Here is a 15,456-nt window from a genome sequence, read left to right on the forward strand (position 1 = left end):
TGAAATTAATTATGACCCTTAAGCTCTTTTTCCATTCATACTTACATAGATTTCAGGTATCCACTGACAAGGTGGATTATACCTGAAATTTAGTAACCATCTTCTTACCAAACGTGTTTATTCGAGGAGGGTTTGACATAATATTTTGAGTCGAATAAGGGTTAATTCAGACCGCAACGCGAAGCGTAGATTCATTTCTAAGAGCCAGTCCACACGGCGCGTTGCGTCGACGCAGCGCTGCCGTTGCGTTGTTATACATACAAATAACCAAGGTGCAATAACCACGGCGCGACAGCAGTGCGCAACGCACACATGACATCAGCAACCCCCGAGACGAAGCGGGAGGAGGTGTTGACGTTAAGACTGCTTCGTAACAACGCTGCGATGACGCAGCGCCCGTGTGGCCAAACGGCAGCGCTGCGTCGATGCCCGTGTGGACAGGCTCTAATAGTTTGTATTAAATTGGCAGATTTGCATGACGTACCGTACCTCACACAATCGAAGTCTGTAAATCCATATTTTAGAAATACATAATATCTACGCGTTGCGTTGCAGTCTGAATTGACCCTAAGTTGAAACTTCACCATCATGACGATAACTCGTTACTTAAAAAAGTATTGTACCAAGTTTAAAAAAAAAACTTACTATAATATTCTTGACTTCACCGCAACGAAAAGTCGTATCTTCCTCAACGTTTCCTATCAGCATGGCCCCAGTATAAACGTGTACCCAATCGCTCCCGTGTAAATGTGATTAATCGTGTAGGGCGGCGGTGAATTCGCTTAAATAATTTAATGAAGCCGGTAATGGAGCACCCGATCCCAGATAACTTCGTCAATATTCTAACATTTTTGACACAATCAAATTCACAACATTATTCTTGTGCTAACGAAACTTACTGAGCTATACATTGACCACTTAAACGTGACTCTCGTAGCATACATTTAGTATGCTACGAAGGTCGCGCTTAAACTGGTCGCACCATAGATGTAGCGTAACTATCACGTACCAAGCTATTTTTGTGTTAGACTGCTTTAAATTTTTAATCTTTAGATTCTTTTTTTTTTATGAAATAAGGGGGCAAACGAGCAAACGGGTCACCTGATGGAAAGCAACTTCCGTCGCCCATGGACACTCGCAGCATCAGAAGAGCTGCAGGTACGTTGCCGGCCTTTTAAGAGGGAATAGGGTAATAGCGGAGGGTAGGGATGGGAAGGGAAGGGAATAGGGGAGGGTAGAGAAGCGAATAGGGTAGGGGATTGGGCCTCCGGTAAACTCACTCACTCGCCGAAACACAGCGCAAGCGCTGTTTCACGCCGGTTTTCTGTGAGAACGTGGTATTTCTCCGGTCGAGCCGGCCCATTCGTGCCGAATCATGGCTCTCCCACGTCTAAATTACATTCGTAATGAGGCATTAGTAAATTCTTTATTATGTATTTTAAAAAAAGAACCTCTACATTTTAGCTCATAAAGATTACACTATTTATTGTGCAATCTTTATGAGCCAAAATGTAGAGATCAAAGTAAAAAGTTAGTTGTTACACCTACATTTGAATGGACAACGTTACGCTTAAGACACATCACACAGACTGTCAACGAATACTGCCGTTTAGATATTTATAGCATTCGACTTGGATTAATAGTCTATGTCACAAAGAGAAGGCGTTCACAGAAGTGTAGACAACGTAGACAAGAATGTTATTGATTCTCCTCACAATACAAACGCTCCTAAATGGAACAATAACCGTAAATAGAGATGGAGACTTAGACATGACATATGAACAAAGCCAACTCACACAATATAGGGTCGTTGGCCTGCCAATCAATAGGGGTGGCACACGCGTCTAATGGTGCGCATAATATCGTCAATTTGCCACGTATTGATAGTTAAGTGATAAGCATCCCTAGCAATTTGCGGATGGCGATAGCCACTCGGTTATTGAACATCTATTGAATATATTAGTCCTGTTAGATGGTGATATGGAGATAGGCTGTTATTGAAAAAGAGTTTATTAATTTTGATTCTCCAAAGTTCTTCTAGAAGAGTCGCAAATGGCATAAAAAATTAACACTTTTTCCACACACTTTAACTATCAAGTCAAAAGAAATCACAAATCATCATCATCATAATATATGTGCATTGTGCATAGATTCATCGAGTGGCTACGAAACTTGGACTTTGATGTATGTTAAAAAGGTTTAGATCAGAGGATGATTATTAATAACCACGTTAATACATACCTTAAGAATCTACGACTCCTTTTCTAATCTATAATAATAAGGTTTCACCTATTTAATGCAGTATCTCCATTTTAGCCAAATTATGGACGAATCATGCAACTACGAACAAGTAGCGTATTCATCTATTAATTATTGCCCATGATGATAGACTGTGCAATGTGCATTAGACAGCTTTGATTGAATTTTAGAATGATTATCATTAAAATTTTAAAATACACTGTAAATAAACGCAATGAGCTAGATGTATTACTTCATATAATTGTGTGACCCCGGCGCGAGGTGAGCGCGGCCCGACATCGTCCTAGATGCGTCGCCGTGGCGACCGTGCGCATCCCCACATAACGCTATTATGTTCAAAGTCAATTAGATACCTGCTACTGTTTAAGACTATTGAAACCATTTCGCAGGCTTAGGAGAGGTTTCAAAACCAGAAAGATGCGAGATATCAATGTTTTACGGCTGTGCTCAGAAGCATCGAAAATGTACAGTGCTCCCAAAGTGATAATGCGCCTATGCGCATTATCACTTTGGGAGCGATTTCTATAAATTTTCGTAATTTTTCGGCAACGATCGTATTTCACGAACGTCGGAAGACGTCGCTGCAAGCGACAGCGGACAACCACCGGCTATATGATATTTATTTCTATTTGCTTTGAAAAAGGTGCAAAATGCAAGTTTCATAGATTCGGATGTTTCCGTGATTATGACAATTAGCGAAGATTTCCATGCGCATTATTAATTTGGGAGTTACGAGATATCAAAAGGCTAGGTATCTACTCAGACGTTTTGATTACTTGTTAATTTGTTGATGAGTTTGACAGAAAATATATTATGGGGCTTATAATTTAAAAGAGTTCGAAAGTTAGTGTCTAAATTTCCGCGGCGGAAGCTCGGCTTGATATTCTTTCTTGATCGACGGTTTCCGAGGTTATTTGAGACGTCGAAACTATAAGCAATGAATAACGCGATCAAGTAGATGAACCTTTGTCAATCCTAAGATAATCCGGCCAATGGCCATACGTTTCCATCCAGCCTTAAAGACAAGGCGTGACTAAAAATTGTATTTACTAACCAATTATAAAACTGGTCTGTACTCTGTTTTGTGAGAATCAAGGCAATATTAATTGCTTTTACATTTGAAGCACTGAAAATATTGCTCTCAGAGTGTGCAAACAAAAAATCCATTTACTCCAATTTTGCTATTTCAATTTCAGATATTTCTACCCTGAACCCAATGATCATAACTTTACAATGAGCATAAAATTTACCAACAAAAAATTTACATGAAATATTATAAAACAGATAATTTACTTAATAAAGCGACAAAAATAACCATTTTTAATATATTTATTTCGAAGGCATTTAGTTTGAATCGTTTCAAAGTAGTAAAGTATTTGAGTTCCTGAAATTAAGTAATTTTATGTGGAAAGCTGTTTTTCCACCTTACAAGAACTCGTTTCCGACATTTTCATTTGAAATCGAAAAACGTGTAAGAGTAGAAATTCGAGGAATTCCGACATATTTCCGGACGTTACATAAATAACACGTAAGACATTTTCAATTTCGCGGAAATTCAAGTGCTGGGAAAACTGTAGTCACGTTTTTACAATTCGTATTTATAGTTTTTTTTTTAAGTAGTGAGAATCCCGGAGTATTTTGCCGGGAGAGGCCGGGAGGTCAGTGGGCCACCGTGCGCTTTGTTCTATATTTACCGTGAACCCTGATATTTAATACAGCTCTTACTCCACATTCACTTACATTTTCTGCCGATGTTATTCGCTCATTAGGAGGAATAACATGAAATCTTACATTCATTGAATAGTGCGTTGGTAGACAATTAGACGTACAACCTGCGGATTAAAAAGATATCTTTAGATATGGATTAAGGCCACATATCTAACTTTAATAGGTGATGAAGACCGAAGACCCGGAGGCAGCCAGACTTTCATTTTATAAAAGCAGACATTTTTTTTTTTTACATCTCCCCTATAAGATAAGAACAACCAGTGAGTTTGGGTTGTTTACTGTAGGAGGTATCAAGATGTAAAGGTGTCCCTATATTTACATTAAACTATTTATACTTTGACGATTAGTAAACTGGCTGATTCATTCTAATATTATGACCAAGTGTTCGACACTGGTATTTTAATAGTAGATTTGAAACTACATCACCTCTGTGTTCTATTCCAGCGCAGTGCAATGGCGGTGCGGTGATGGATGGCGAGGGGGGGGAGGCGGGCGCGGGGGAGTGTGCGGGGCGGGGCGCGGCGCTCGAGCGAGCGTACGTGCACGACGTGTACGAGCAGGCGGGCGAGGATGAGCCTGCGCCGCCCGCGCCCGCCGTCCGCTCCTTCCTCGCCGACCTCGAGCCCGGCAGCCTCGTGTGCGACGTGGGTGAGTGTTGATGACGTGTGCTGCTCCAGGCGATACTGTAGCGTAATACTGGCTTCTCACGGCGCGTAATATCACGAGCCGCGCCTTTGAAGTTACCGACTTGAATCGGATCGGACGCGCCTGCTCGAGCCAGCCCGAGCCATCCCCTTCACACGGCGCGTGGCTTGAGCTCGCGCGCCGAGGCTCGTGATGTTATGCGCCCTGGGAAGCCAGCATAATGCAGGCTGATCACGTAATTGTCTCATGTCTGACAAGTAAGATGATCCATGCGTTGGATGGGCATGTAAAAAGTTGGTCCTGCGCCTGATCTCTCGCCAGCCGTGTCGGTCTTCCATCCCACTGGGTTATGAGAGTAAAAGGAATAGAGAGAGCTCTTGTGTAGTGCGCACACCCAAATAATAAAACGGAATAATTTTATAGTGCCCAAGGCACTATATTAATTATAAATTATAAATTATTCCTGCGTAACTGGCTTGGCTTGGCTAGGCTAGTTGAAGACAGTACAGATGAAAAGTCCATACAATACTTCCAGAATTCGGCTAACGACTTGCATTACCGATACCTGAAGAACCTTTTTTTTAACGGTGGATCACCTGAAAGGCATTGTAATTATAAAATCATTGACAGCATATAATGTAACATACTTACCCATAAAAATATAATGTACCTACTATCAGAGAAGTTGATTCCTATGCAGATGGCGGACCTAAGTAATTTGGTCGCGTTATGTCATAATACCCAGCCGACAGATCACAACTCATATTGAAATAACATATTCCGGCTAAATGACGTAGGTCCGTCAACTGCATAGGAATCAATTTCCTCGATGGTACAATTATTAAAAGGTCAGCATAATATTTCAAGTCTATCCCAATTACGGAAAACTAGGTTCCAGTTAGAAAAACATATTTTTGATGAACACACGATGTAAGAAGCAGAGGGGGCGGGTTCTTCCCACACGGTCTTGTAAATTATACGTAAACACGTAATTAGCAATTCAATCCTTGATTCGGTAAAGGGCAACGCGTAGGAGCCGGGAACCATCTGTTCTCATCCCTTATTAATTGACCAACATCTAATATTCATCACGAATTATCCACTCAATTATATTTTGTATAGAACACAAATTGATTTTAATGCTTTATGGCCAAACGTTTGTTACAATTTTAACGGCTTAATGAAATAACGGACCTTGTATGGAAAATTATACTACTGCAACTGTCCCATTCCCCATCTAAAAATACGTCTACGCTTTTTCGTAGCACGGCGTAGATGTGCTACGAAATGGCTACGGTATTGCTACACAAACTCTGCGTAGCAATCTACGTAGACCGTAGAGTAATATTATTGTAATTATTAATTTTATCTTATTTTGTACTTATAAGAGATATTCTTTCGCTATTTTTGATGGTTATTTTAGTCTTCCCCTTTACGCCTGACATAACTTTAATTTGATTTGTAATTTTTATATCTTTTATTTCTATATCTTTCTCTTTCTTCTAACTTAAGTATTTATCTACATCCTCCAGGTTGCGGCAACGGCAAGTACCTGAGCGTGAACCCGTCAGTGTTCACGGTGGGCGGCGACCGCTGCAGCCGCCTCGCCGACCAGGCACGACACCACAGCAATGAGGTGTGATAGCAAACAAGTATTTTATATTATGTCCAATCCATAAAGTTAATATACCTAGCGGAATAGAGAAACAAAGGCCTGAGCAAGAGAGATGTCACTATCAGTAACACTGCGTGGTAAAAAGAGACGTGTGATACATGACATCAGCATTCTTTTTTTGATGTCCAGTCGGCACGTGCCGCACGTTGACAATCTCACAGAATTCATGTTCAATCATGCTTGTGTAAGTGTATACGTAGACATATTTTTCACACAGAGGAAAACCAATTTTGGTTTCGTTTGACAGCTCGAGATTGTTGCTCTATTCCGCTAGGTACCTATATTATGTCCAATCTATACGTATAACTGCAGCACCCAGGGACGTTAATTACTTAACTTATCTGTCAAACTCTTCATTAAATTGAAGTTTAATCATCAAATGTCTCTGAGTGCGGCCGTAAGTAACACAATTATACGAGGAATCAGTGATTATACGTGGGAGAGCCATGCTTCGGCACGAATGGGCCGGCTCGACCGGAGAAATACCACGTTCTCATAGAAAACTGGCGTGAAACAGCGCTCGCGCTGTGTTTAACCGAGTGAGTGAGTTTACCGGAGGCCCAATCTCCTACCCTATTCCCTTCCCTACCCTCCCCTATTACCCTATTCCCTCTTAAAAGGCCGGCAACGCACTTGCAGCTCTTCTGATGCTGCGAGTGTCCATGGACGACGGAAGTTGCTTTCCATCAGGTGACCCGTTTGCTCGTTTGCCCCCTTATTTCATAAAAAAAAGATTACTTATTTGTTATTAATATCTATCATGTACACGTCAAGTTAATAATAAGCTGCGTTTTGTTACGAGACAACGTAACTGCAAGTACTACACATGCATGAAGGTTATTTTCATAACGTTCGGGGGCATTTCAAAAAAATGTGTACCCCCTGATTTTGCCTTGTCCCTCGACTTTGTTAATTTATTTTGTTGAGATAAATAACTTTTAACGGAATATATAAATTTAAGTGAAAAAAGTATATGTTTGAATACATATATAAATTGTCGTCTTGTTGTTACTTTACTAAATAAAAAACTTACGAAGGTTTTAAAGTATTAAAAACCATCAAATATACCTGTCCCCTTCCCAACTAAGATCAGATAATGATTGATTTTTAAAAATATCCAGTATTGGAAGTGATTTCTATATATAATTTAAAATCTCAAAAGTCAAATGTATCAGTTGAAAGTATCAATTATATATTTTTATATGTAATTTCTTTTAAAAATTAATTTGAATTTAAAACGAAAATTTTAGTCTTCCGGAAGATTCCGCTTTGTGACCGCTCGTTTTTGCAAAAATTCTTCTAATACTAGAAAGTATTCGGCACGATCTGGCAAAATAACGTATGTTCTTCATCGATAGGTCTTTTTGTTTTTACTGGCAAACTAACTAGTGACAAGCGCGGAAATGTTGTTGAAGTGCAGGTGTTTCAATTTCTTTGTTCAGGTATGTGACCAAGTTTTACTGTTATTAATCACTTTTCTTTGATTATTGTTATTGTTTACACATTGCAATACTTGTATAGTATTTGATACCAAAAATGTATTAGTGCTAAATAAGATGGTTAATTTTTAAACAATTTAAAAAACAAGAAGGTAGCATTATGTGACCTCCATTGGGTGACTTTTTCTACGGTCATTTTTGATATTATCAGGAAAATGCCTTTAATTCCGCGTTCTTTTTTGTTTTTTTTGTATAATAAACTATATTTTCTATTACAATAAAAATTAAAATGAAATTTTATACCCCGTACACGTTTTCTTGAAATTGCCCTCGGTAATATCTAAATTATTTTAAATAACTGATTATACTGTCGGCTCTTGGCAGAAATTCATTTTAAACACAAATAAAACACAATATTATGTGCACTTTTTCCACTATATTCATTAATTACTACAAAGCGTTTAAGTTAAATTTGTAGTAATTAATGAATATAGTGGAACAAGTGCACGTGTAATATTGTGTTTTATTTGTACCTAAATTATTATTGAATAGTCGGTAGATAATGATTTGCATAGCCTAGGGAATGCAATCCCGCCAGATAATTTCAATCCCGGTATTTGCGGGACTGAACCATCACAATCCCGCGGGATCCCGGTATTTGCGGGATCCCGCAGAGTAGACTTCAACTTTCAAAATAAATGGTTATAATGACTTTAGTTGATAGACCCCGTTTTATTCTTAGAATTCAAATGAAACTAACTTTGTCGGACACTTATTTAACAAGGGTTTTTAAACACGAATCAGAATATGTAAAAAAAAAACTAATCATTATTTGGAAATGGCTACGTAATAATAATAATAATAATAGTTAAAATAAACTAAAAAAACCACGCCTATTCCGTGTTTTATTATAAAAAAAAACGAAATATAGATAAAATTGTGCAAAAAAATATTCCATTACATACTTACATACAGCCCAAGCTTATAAAAGTTATATGTCTATACGTGGGAGAGCCATGCTTCGGCACGAATGGGCCGGCTCGACCGGAGAAATACCACGTTATCACAGAAAACCGGCGTGAAACAGCGCTAGCGCTGTGTTTCGCCGAGTGAGTGAGTTTACCGGAGGCCCAATCCCCTACCCTATTCCCTTCCCTACCCTCCCCTATTCCCTTCCCATCCCTACCCTCCCCTATTACCCTATTCCCTCTTAAAAAGGCAGGCAACGCACTTGCAGCTCTTCTGATGCTGCGAGTGTCCATGGGCGACGGAAGTTGCTTTCCATCAGGTGACCCGTTTGCTCGTTTGCCCCCTTATTTCATAAAAAAAAAAATGTCCTGATATTCGACACAAATTAGCCAGCAGCTGAAAAAGTTCGCTCAGCTTCCAAGCTGGTTGGTAAAATTATTATCACTTAAAGTGAAATATATTATGTGAATTGACTGTAAATTGTTTAGTGGGCTGCCTGTAGCCAGTTCTCGCATCCCCTCGCGCAGCGTTACTCGTATGAATCCTGCTTCTTTGTAATCCCGCCAGTACCGCGGGATCCCACTAAATTTTCGAACGGGAATAATCCCGCAAAATACATGCGGGATCCCGGTATTTCGGGATCCCGGTATCCCGGTATTGCATTCCCTAGCATAGCCTGATTACAGTATTTGACCTTTTTCACGCGCATTGCAAATCTAACGCATCTAGAAAACTATAAAATGAATTATATATATTTGCGTATTCCAGGTGGTGGTATGCGACAACCTGTGCCTGCCGTTCCGCGACGAGTCGTTCGACGCGGTGCTGTCCATCGCGGTGGTGCACCACTTCGCGACGGTGGAGCGCCGCGCGATGGCGCTGCGGGAGCTCGCGCGGATCACGAGGATTGGCGGCCGGCTGCTGCTCACCGTGTGGGCGATGGAGCATGAGGGACGGAACTTCCATTCGCAGGTAGGTTAAGTGCAATGGCGGCCTTACCCAAGAGGTCTTAGCGAGGCCCTGGGCGGCAGGTCTTCGCGAGATCCTTTGTCTTACGAAAAAATACTTTGCGAGGCCCCTGCAAGAGCGAGGCCTCGGGCGATTGCTCTGTTCGCCACCCCCTAGGGACGCCACTGGTTGAGTAAAACAAGGAGTTATAATATGTAATGGAACACACATATGCATAAGACAGCAGAAATTGTACAATATCTGCTATCTTTCAAAAATGTTGTATCTAAATAATGTTTAAAAGACCGTCGATTTTGTACAATTTTCCCCTGTTGCACTCCGCTCACAAAATACAAATGAAAGTATCCAGATAGCCAGACAAACGATGAAAAGCTCGGCAGCGCCGTTAAATCGCATGCACGCGCAAGTAATCATGTGTATTGTGTAGTACATAAATATGGTTCACTCATTAATGCGATTTTATCAAAAAATTTCCAAATGCCAAACTGTAAAGGTTTAAAACTGTTTCAGCACAAACTTTGTATATTATGTTAGGTACTTTGTTTGATACATACATACTTCTCAAAACAATGTAAATAAGAAAAAGTACTTAGATTGACACGTTATCATATAACTTTTCCACTCCTTGCAGGATGTACTTATACCGTGGCATCGGCCGGCGACATTATACCCCCCGCCGCCCGCACCGAGATTCCTGTCGGTCGAATATGAACAGTAAGTAAACTGTAACAAGTACTTGAGAATATTACATAATAATACAAATGTTAACTCGACTCTTACCTAACCCTCCATCTAATCATGATAATTACTTAATTCAGTTGCTCCGAGCCGTGGAAGAGCCGCGATGGTTCGCCGGGGTCCTCTTCGCTATCGTCACCGAACGAAACCTGCTACTCCTTCGTGCGGCGAGCTCTACAAAGACTAGCGGGCCGACGGTCGTTCCTTCCCTCTTGGACGATAGGAACGAGAATAACGCAGAGACCGTGTCCCCGCCCCGAACCTCCCGCCGCAGACCTCCCGATCGAATTGAGGCGACTGGACGAAGTTCTGCCCCCTCGGTTAGTCACACAAACTTCGGAGACGTCGACTTTAAAATCACGCAGTCTCACGGATATCGCTGAGATCGAACGTCATGGACTAGTTCGTTCTAGATCCAGTCTCCCTAGCTTAGGTGGCGACGACAGCAAACCCACCGTCGCAGAACCAGTACCCGAAGCTACTCCCGAACCACGGAAGAAGCCTCGCTTAGTCAAACAAAAGAAATCGATTAACGAGGACGACGCAGACGAAGATTTAGACAAGCCGACCGATATGAAAAGTATGGTCGAGGAAATGCCCAATTTTAAAGTACACACTCAAAAATTACATTCGAAAAAACCCGGGGTCTTTAAACAGACGTCCCTCAACGAGGAACTCATGTCAGTAGAGAGATTGAGAGAAAAGGAGCGACTAAGGAAAAATATACAGAAACAAGCATCGCTCAATGAAGAATATTTGTATAGAAGACCGGGTACGCTCGATTCAATTCGTGACTCCATATTTTCGACATCTGCAACAACCGCCAAAAAGTTTCAGTCGCTAAAGAATGGCCTTACAAATAAGTTCAAAACTTCTACAACGAATATAGATAAAGTAACAGTATTTGTTAGAATGCTCCAGGGGTGGAAGAGTCACGGTCCGGTACCAGAAGTTCCTACGCCTAATGACAATAATGTAGTTAACGAGAAAAATTTCCCCGAAAGACGACATTCAAAAGAAGATGGTTCTGATTCATCAAAAGATAGTAGTTTACAAAGTGACACTAGTGTTGATTCTGAAGATAGTTTCGCTTCAGTAATCTATGTCCCAAAAGCGGACGGGTCTGGAGACCCATTATCACCTGGACCATTATCACCGGGTCCAACGTCACCAAGATTAAAAGTTTCTTCTGTCCCTACGTCTCCAAGAATGAAAAGCTCCCCAGGCTTACCTTCACCGAGAATTAAACAAGCTTTTCCATTAATTAGGCCTCCTTCATCTCCAAATGCAGTGACAGCTCCTGGAGCAGTGCATAATAAAATTCTAGTAGCACAATATAGTCTAAAGAACTACTCTACAACGAATTCAGCAACAACTGTAGCTCAAAAACCGTTATCAAAGAGTCAACCAAATTCACCGCCAAAGGTGGAATCGGATGATGACGTTTTTAAACTAGAACCTGAACCACCTCCACCTACTATACCCATACCTATCCCGGTGCCGATTGAAATATATAACGATCCCATTCCTCCCATTAAAGAAGAGGAAGAGACGCCTAGTGATGTGACAAGGGAATTATTGGCGGAAATCAATAAAGACATTGAAGAAATACACAAGTTAACAATAGAAACAAACGACATAAAGCCTAGAATATTATTACAGGACGTCAAACCTTACCCAAAAATTACTTTACAAACCGTTGCGGAATTACCGGAGATACCACAATTCAAACCAAAACAACCAAGTAAATTACCTACAACTGACGCACTCGATGCTAAAGTTGCTGACAAGAAACGAAGGGAAAGAATACGACAAATAAAAGAAATGCTGAAAAAAGGTATACCACCAATAAATATAAGCAGAAGGCCTCCATTTCCGATTGTACGCACAACAAGTGCTTCAGAGCCTATAGCAAAAAGTCACCCCAAATTGATGTCAATAGAATTGTTTAACCCAGCAACTGATGATATGGATAGTGATTCTAGTGGTGTGTCGTCGCCCGACTCTGTTGACAGTGTTATTAGTGTCGTACCAGAGGAACTTCGCAAAATCGCTTTGGAAAAAGGTAAACATTATTTTATGTTTCAAAATGAATTTTGAGAATCTTCTTAAGTAAAATAGTCACCAAAATGTTTAAATAACATTTAAATATCGACGTTTCGAAACTAACAAACCATATATTTTGGTAACAATCTTTTATAAAATATATGTTTTTTTTTTTGTTACAGATTTGTCAAATTCTTCTTCATTGGAAGCAAAGAAAGACGATGCTCGCGAGTTAACACCGGTAGAGAAATCTCCCTCGACCTCACCCGCTCCCCCTCTTATTGAAGCCGTCGCGGAAGTTGCACAAACACTCGATGAGACATGTGAAACAGTTATCCAGTCAAGTCCTAGATCAAAAAGACGTCATTTAGAAAAACTAGAGAGCGCAGAAGCAATGGCCATAGTACAGGGAGCTTCCAGTAGTAGCAGCAGTAGCAATTGGAGTCTTAATAAGTTATCTCCTGGTGATTTACGGATACTAGAAGACAGGTCACGGTCGCAATCACATACTAGCTCCAGCGGCAGTTCTTCGAGCTTAGAGAGGCTTTCTCCCGGTCGAAGATCAAAGGACAGATCTCCAAGACAAGGAAGTACAAGTAACTCTACTTGGAGCCTCAATAGACTTTCGCCTAATCGACCTGAAGGTAGATCACTCGATGAAAATCTTACCAAAACTCATAGGAGTCCAACACGATTACCCTATGATTCCATATCTATGTCCAGTACAGATTCAGATAAATCAATATCAAAATCTGAAAGCTTCAACAGGATACAAGCGAACGAACCTTTAGTTACTTGTAAATCAGACATGATCGCTAAAGAAGAAGAGTGGGTAACAGAACAACAAGATCGTAGCAGTAATTTAACTGAGTTTGCAGAAAAATTAAGTGAAAAACTAATGCAAGAAATTGACCAATACTCGAAACGTATTAATGAAGAAGATTTTGACTTAACTAGTAGTAGCAGTAGTGAAAAGAGCATTTCATTAAGATTAAAAAGAGAAGAGGAAGATAGAAATACTCAGAAAATACTCGATGAACTATCGGATAGCTTACAACATTTAGAAGATCCGCAAAATAAACTAGGCTTAGATTCAGCGTCAAACACCGTAAAATCTGATTGTAATAAGATTATTACATCTATTCAGGATACGCCAGAATCAGAAATCAACAAGCTTTTCCCCAAGTGTATTACGAAGACCAAGGGTAAGAAACGATCAAAGGATGTAGACCCGATTATTAATAAGTATAGAGAGCTTAAGAAGACAATGAAAGTGACAAGCGACGAAGACATTTACCTTAATAATTTTGCCAACGTTCAATATAACGTTAAACCAACAAACGATGATAAATTTACAGATTTGGATACGAAAAACCCGGACGAAGATAGTGCAATTTCTTCGAGCAACGGTAATCCAGAAATAACAATCGACTCTGGAGCGTATGACACAAGTCAATCACTGGAAACCGGTTACTCACTTGAGTCCGAAATAAGCGTAGATTCTCTATGTACCAGTACCGATAAAAGATCTTCGCTTAAAGTGGGTCAGTCAACGGACTCGAGCGACTTGGATAAAATGGAAATAAGTCCAGAATCTATTACTTCGAGGTCCAGTGCGAGCACGGCTCCTTTGAAATCTGGTTTTTCTATAGAGTCGAGCGACACCTCTGCCGGGAGCGACTGGAGCAGGCGAGACAAGACCGGCAGCACAGCGTCACTCGGCTGCGCGAGTTTGGCTTCGTTGCCCTCCTGCAGCGAGTGCTCCAAAGAGAGGAAGTTTATGGAAATTCGTTCGTCGTCGGAGGAAACGGCGACCTTACCGGCCGTGCCAGCGCGAGCGATGCCTCACGCTCCACTACTGCCTTCCCTCAGCGACGGCTCCGACAGCTTGCCGTCAGAGGGGGGCGCCGTAACGTACCACAGGTACTATCACGTGTTTAAGAAGGGTGAACTAGACCAACTGATAGAGAAGTACGTGGAGAGCCTCCACGTGGTATCGTCCTACTATGACCAAGCCAGTTGGTGTGTAATCGCCGAGAAAGTTCAAGTGTGGACCATTTAATATGGTTTTTTGTCCGTAAGTCTCAATATTTCTAGACACTCGAGTGCTGCAAATTCTAAGTGACCTTCCTAACGAACTCTTAGTGAGTGTTAAGAGAATATTATTGGTATCGAATTCGCCTGGGGCGCCGGGCGACTCCGTTAGAATTGCCAAATGCGATGCTATTGTTTCTATTTCTTATAATTTATTGATACTCGATATATCTAGCTGTTATATCTTATAAATCTATAATCGAAGCCCGCTACGAACAGTAGCTTATATAATTCGATTGGGCCTTAGGTATTTAATGCGATTATAGAGTTCGCATAAAAAGAAAACTAAGAGCTTTAAATAGTGAAAATTAAATATATATTATATACTTCAGCGGCTCAATATATTATAAGCTATCCGTAGCTTAACGATAATATACTATCGAGAACTATACAGATGTATATCGTATCGTTTACAGATTAAATTATTTTATACCATTATCCAAGATCAAATTTGTATTTAGTAGGCGCTCTTTACTTGTATCTGTACATTGTATATAATTCTGACAATAACATAACTAAATTCGTTTTTAGATTTATAAAATTACATATCGCTTCCTAAATTAAGTTTTGCCTATAACCAATTTTTGGTTTTTGGATGTGGTATAAAAATCTATGAAAAAACATTCATTACAGGTGTTCAGTATTACAAATGTCAAAGAGCTGGCCTCGTTTTTACAACATATTCTATTACAGTAACCTTTAACGATGTTCTTAGACTACTTCCCTGCAAACACCTCTAGTATCATTCTAATTCGGACCACACGTGATGAATAAATTAGCTATTCGAGTTAGAGGCTTAGAAACGAGTAGCAGATATATAAAAACCGCAGTACAAAAGTTTATACTACAAAGAAAGTAATGGGAATGGATACATTTCTGGACGACTTTACACTT

The 15,456-nt window shown here is 40.3% G+C and overlaps 1 protein-coding gene across 1 annotated transcript; it reads left to right on the top strand.

Moving 5' to 3' along the window:
• The first annotated feature begins 1,646 nt into the window (after positions 1–1,646).
• LOC121726066 lies at positions 1,647–15,456 on the top strand. Its single transcript, XM_042113292.1, has 7 exons — positions 1,647–1,746; positions 4,432–4,635; positions 6,165–6,268; positions 9,484–9,687; positions 10,316–10,398; positions 10,503–12,487; positions 12,651–15,456. The coding sequence occupies exons 1-7, from the start codon at positions 1,647–1,649 to the stop codon at positions 14,528–14,530; spliced, it is 4,560 nt and encodes a 1,519-aa protein (XP_041969226.1). The 3' UTR covers positions 14,531–15,456.

Source organism: Aricia agestis, chromosome 4 (assembly GCF_905147365.1).
Source record: "Aricia agestis chromosome 4, ilAriAges1.1, whole genome shotgun sequence".
Classification (NCBI taxonomy): Eukaryota; Metazoa; Arthropoda; class Insecta; order Lepidoptera; family Lycaenidae; genus Aricia; species Aricia agestis.